Source organism: Chenopodium quinoa, unplaced genomic scaffold (assembly GCF_001683475.1).
Source record: "Chenopodium quinoa cultivar QQ74 unplaced genomic scaffold, ASM168347v1, whole genome shotgun sequence".
Taxonomy (NCBI): domain Eukaryota; kingdom Viridiplantae; phylum Streptophyta; class Magnoliopsida; order Caryophyllales; family Amaranthaceae; genus Chenopodium; species Chenopodium quinoa.
The window spans coordinates 1128665-1134354 of NW_018743669.1; the positions used below are offsets into that span (position 1 = coordinate 1128665).

At 46.1% G+C, this 5690-nt stretch overlaps 1 protein-coding gene across 1 annotated transcript; it reads right to left on the reverse strand.

Moving 5' to 3' along the window:
- Window positions 1-3491: 3491 nt before the first annotated feature.
- LOC110683312 lies at window positions 3492-5330 on the reverse strand. The gene has a single exon (XM_021859659.1). It carries the CDS (start codon window positions 5328-5330, stop codon window positions 3492-3494), a length of 1839 nt encoding a protein of 612 aa, XP_021715351.1.
- Window positions 5331-5690: the final 360 nt, after the last annotated feature.

A 5690-nucleotide genomic window follows, 5' to 3' on the forward strand; every position in this document is an offset into this window, starting at 1 on the left:
GATGAGAGAAGTTGTCACATATGCTGAAGTAAATCCCGAGGCGTACCTAAGGGCTAAAACGAGCCCCAAGGGTATCTGAGGGCTAAAAAGAGCCCCAAGCGACTTGCAAGGGTGAAAACCAGCCCCAAGCAATGCATAGAAGGTACTTTAATTCAGATGATTGAGCAGTTTTGAGAGCTAAGCCTGATGATGGCTTAGGGGTAACTGATGAAATTTCCACTTTCGGAATATTTTCTTCAGGCTGAGCCCCGTGTGATTTGCTGAAGGCATATTTTGTCTTTAATTTTGACTGAGCTAGGGATTTCTAGAGACAATCTGATGATGATTCCCTGCTAATTAAGCTGGTAACTAAGCTTAATTCTTCAATGGTGACTTTCTGGGCTCAAGGATCACTTAGGCCCATTTAAACCAGGGTTTTGAGGAATTTCCATCTCCTTAGCTTGAACATATGAACTCCCACATTATTCATTTGTTTCTCACTCATCATTTGCCTTAGAGAATTTCTCAAAAATCCCCTCTAATTTCCTCCCAAGTGTTTGAGAGTTTGAGTGTTCAAGTCACATCAATCGGTGTTCATCCAAGTTCTTCAAGATCTTCAAGAGGTATGTGAAAATTCTTCACTTTTGATTCGAATTTGTAGATCCGAAAGCCTGTCTAGGTGTTTATGTACTTGGAATTTCTATGAATTTTCGAATTTAGATATGAATTTTCAATTTTGAATTTGGTTTTTGGCTTGGGTATGCTCAACATTTTCGCACACCCTTTTGTTGAGGAGTTGTTGATTGAGTATAACCTCTGTGTAACCCAGCTTGTTCTTAACTCCTGGTTGACGATAAATGCGTACATATCCACTTGTAGTCTACTTGGAGCCCCGTACACCATGACCGCTTTTAGAAACACACATAGGCTCCAGGAAGCCCCAGGAAATGTAGATAACCATGGGTGGTATGCTATTCACGATAGGGAGTTCTATCTTACTATAAACACTAAACCCACGAGTCATAAGGGCTTTTGCACAATTTTCTCTTCATTTACCATGCTGGGGGTTGGAGGGTTCCCCGAGACCATAGCGGTGTGCCTAGGGTTGGCTTGAACTACAATGTTCTTGCCATGGAAGTCGATGAGGCCGTGATAGCTGTTTGGTTGCAATCATATAAGGAAAGAGGATCCAAAGAGAAGCTTCCAACCACGTGGATTTTGAAGGATAGACACTTTCAGAAAGAGCGGTTTTTGATGTGGTGGGCTTGAGCCACACCTATGATAGTGGTAGGATTTATTTTTGTTTACTTATGTTTTTCATTTCTATGCATTCTCATGAGCCTTGTTGTTCACTAACAAACTTGTGCAAATGATGATTTCAGGTGTTGCTTTCAAGCAGTTGACAAAGAGATTTCAGAAGAAGATGTCGGAGGTCAACTTTCGAGCTGGAAAGGTCAAGGTCTCCATGAGTAAGGGGAACATGAGCATTCCTCCCCCTCCCTAGGTATGCCCACTTCTTTGAAGTTGGTTTTATGAAATGTCGCTTTTTTACTAACTTCACTTGTGATTTGTTCTTTCAGAACCCGAAGAATTCAAAGTTGAGGAGGAAAACGGCTGAGAGGGGAGAAGGATCCTCCCAAGCCACCTCCAACATGGAGATAGATGATCTGGGGTCTCAGCTTGTCTCCCCGACCGGCTCCACTCACATCGAGCTCCTAGAGGCCGAGGGCTTTGGGGATCGAGGAAAGCAGCCTCGGGAAGAGGAGAGCGAGGAGGAAGGGGGGGAAGATTACGAGGACATGACTCCTTACTTTCCTGAATCTCTCCTCGGCATCACAAAGAGGGGTCGGAAGAAGACGATAAAGCAAACCATGGTCCGATTCCCTTCAGCAAAGGATATCGAGGTGGTGAAGAAGGATCCCAACAAGGCTATCTCCTCGGCCTTTGATGGCGTCTTGAAGGTATGTTTTGCTATATAACATCGAATTTCTCTATCTTTAGTTCGGTTGCATCTAACCATCATCTTCTTGTCTTTTTGAAAATGTAGGTCGGCATGACTTTGAGTGTGCTCGCCGAGGAGTACCGGAGGGGGGCCATGCAGGATGTTGAGGGTATCCGTGCTGAGCTTTCAAAGGCTAGGACCGAGATCCATGGCCTCAAGGAGGAGCTTAACTCGGCTCGAGAGACGGTGAAGACACCCAAGAAGGAGCTTGCTGATGCCTAGGAGGTCGGGACATCCCACATTCAAGCCCTGGAGACTCAGCTCAAGGAAGCTAAGGAAGGGAAGGAGCTGATCGCCAAAGAGCTGAAGGAGAGGAAAGACGAGCTGGCCCGGATGAAGAGTGATCTTGTTGAGGCTCGGAGGAAAGTGGAGCAAAGCTAGGAGGAGGTAATTGCTGAATGGAAGAAGTCTTCGGCTTGTACTGATTTCCAGTCTGAGATTGGATATGTGGCCTTTGAGGCGGGGATTGAGGATGCCCTGACTCATATGCAGGTTTCTTTTACCTCTTTCGGCCTCCAGGATTCGTACCCTAAGGTACGAGGCAAGATTAAGGACCTTGTTCGCGAGGCCGATGAGGAGGAGCAGAGGAAGGTGCTCGCTGAAGAGGGTATGGCCGAGGAGTAGCTTCTCTAGCCCTTGGCTTTGTCTTCACCTATTTCTTTAGGACGTCTTCTTTTTCATGAGACTTGTGATAATTTTTGTTGGAACTTTGAATCTCTAGCTCGGCTTGTATATTTGCACATTCGACTTTTACTTTGGCTTTTCTTATTGATGTAGATTTCATGGGTTCTTACTCCAGCTTGTTTATTGTTTATCACTTGTTTTTTGCTTGCTCATCCACCCCTAGGGGCTAAAAAGAAGCCCCTAGGCTTTCCAAGTGACTTTGGTATGAACGAGGGCTAAACGAGCCTTATGTTATTTTTGCAAGTACATGATTTGTGTGAACATCCGGGGGCTAAACGAGCCCCAAGTTATAATTTAACTAAGTAAATGGACTAGGGGCTATACGAGCCCCAATTTATGAGTGATATGAGAGCTGGGCTATCCCTGCTTGTATAACGAAGTGAAACGATTTTGGGGCTAACATAAGCCCCAAGTTATAAGAGTTAGGCCTTTCCAACCTTTTAAATTAGGCTGGGGGCTAAACGAGCCCCAAGTTATGAGTGATCTTTTGGCCAGGACTCTATCTCAAAGTTTGAGTATAGGCTAGCATCTTGCCCCAAACATTGGATTAAACTTTAGTGTTAGCGAACCAAAAATGCCTTATGCCCGGCATATGGTGCTATTAAATGAACGTTGGATGTGCTAATGAGCGATATAAAAGTTTCAAAAATAAACTAAGTAAACAATGAATAACAAATATAAAAATAAATGGGGCAAACATCCCAACCGGGGGTTTTTCATTAAAAAGATGAAAGTCATTGCAATGATGCGCTATATTGAAGTTGATATCCTAGCATCGGCTCTTATTGCCCCTAGGGCATCATTTCTTGACAGGCTTGTAGCCCTCCTAGATGTTCAGCTCGTGAGTTATCACCTCGGGATCTATGCCCGGTATTCCATTTGCTGTAAAAGCAAAGATGTCTTTGTACTCTCCAAGTACTTGAATGATTTCTTTCTTGAGCTGGGGGTCCAGGTTCTTTCCCACCCTCATGGTCCGAGCGGGGTCATCCCCTAAGGGTATGCTCTCATCCTCTTCAATAGGCTTAGGCCTACCATACTGCTTTGGGCTCTCGGCCATGTAGATGCTCATGATCGGGTGCTGAGGTTCATCAATATCCATCGCTTTCCTTTTGGCCCCCTTGTCTTCCTGATTGACGGAACTCTCAGGTGACTTCAAGCTATCTACATAGCTTTTTCTTCCCTCAAACTGATCTCCAAATATCTTGCCTACCGATGCGTCATCGGTCTCGAATTGGAGGAGTAAGTGATAGGTTGAGATGGCAGCCTTAACCCTATTGAGAAGGGGTCGGCCAAGAATCATGTTGTATGGCAGAGGGGTATCCACAACTAAGAACGTGTGAACCAAACTTCTCCCCTTCTCTTTTTCCCCCAAACGGACAAGAAGCTTGATTGTTCCTAAGGGGTACACATGATGCCCCCCAAATCCCACTAAGGGTTTTTCCAGGGGTGTAAGGTCACCTTTTCCAAAATGCATTTGCTCGATGCATTTCCATGTGATGATATCTGCTGAACTTCCACTATCTACTAAGATCTTCTTCACCTTAGCATTGACCACCTTCATATGAATCACTAAGGGGTCATCATGAGGCCTTTGAATCTTCTTTCCTTTGTCATCCCCGAATACCATGAGGGGGTCCTTCGGGGTAGATGAGGGAGTGCCGATATCATAGATGGGCTCTTCGAGCGACCGCAAGTGACTTTTGCGTGCCCTGTTAGACAAACCCCTGGAGCCAAACCCTCCGGCTATGACATTGATGCTGATATTAGTGTCAGCTGAGCTGTGGGCCTCTTGCACTTCCTTGGAAGCCCCGCTTTGCTTATCATTCAGGGGGGACTTGAGATATCTATTAAGCTTTCCTTCTTCATCTAGCTTGTCAAGGGCTCTCTTGAGCTCTCTGCAGCTCCGGGTGGTATGACCACACTCCTTGTGGTATTCACACCACAGCTTCTTGTTCCTCTGCTCTATCGGCGTATTCATGGGGTTAGGCTTAGGAAGAATAGCCTTGTGCTTTATGTCCAAATATATCTCACGCCTATCAGCATTGTACTTGGGTCCTTCGTCATCACTCTCAGCCCTCCTCGGTCTTCTATTCCTGTTGTCATGGTAGTTGTCTTCTTGCCTCCTCTTCCCCTTGTTGTTTTCTACGGGCGCCTTGCACACCTCACTAGCTTCAATGATCCTTTCAGCTCTTTCCATGGCTTCAGAGAAGGTGCTCACCTTGTCATGGACAAGTTCAAACTTCAGCTTGTTAGACTTGAGCCCGACGAGAAGGGCTGTGAAAGCAACATTATCTTGGAGGTCGGGGATGAGCTGAGACTCGGTGTTGAACCTCTTGATGTAGTCCTTAAGACTTTCATTCTCCCCTTGCTTCACCGTCATCAAATGAACGCTAGTCTTTGTTTGCCTACTCCCAGCGATGAAGTGCTTTTTAAACTGAGTGGCTATCATGTCAAACGTTCTTATGCTCCCGGGGGTAAGGTTGTTAAACCATGTCTGAGCTATGCCCTTGAGGGTAGTAGGGAAGAACCTACACCATGAGGCCTCACACCCGGTTTGGACTCCCATCTGTGCTTTATAAGCATTCAGATGGTTCGTTGGGTCCGTCTTTCCATCATAAGGGTCCAATGTAGGGATCTTGACCTTAGGAGGAATAGGGGTATTCATTATCTCCTGGCTGAAGGGGGTGATGTTCTTAACAATCCCAAGCCTCCGTGGCCTGGGGGAGGAAGGACGCTCGGGGCTTTTGCTTACTGAACAAGCGGGCTGATCGGTTCCTCTTCTTGGTCTGGAGGTAGCTGAGTGAATTATGCTATCTCGGTACCTTGTTGACCCATGCCGAGAGTGAACTCTAGTTCTACCTCTCTGGGGGGGTTGTTATCTTCCTTGGAGTTCTCCCTCTTGGAGTTGATTATCTCTCGGGCATCTAGAGTGCCATCCTTCAGCCTTTGGTCATTGATGATCTCTCTAGCATCTCTTGGCCTGCTTGGCTGCCTTGTCTCCCGCTGGGGGTCATGGGACTGATTG

Bases quoted from the DNA above. Each gene is read 5' to 3' on its own strand.
- LOC110683312 (XM_021859659.1), bottom strand. From the start codon at position 5,330: ATGAATACCCCTATTCCTCCTAAGGTCAAGATCCCTACATTGGACCCT.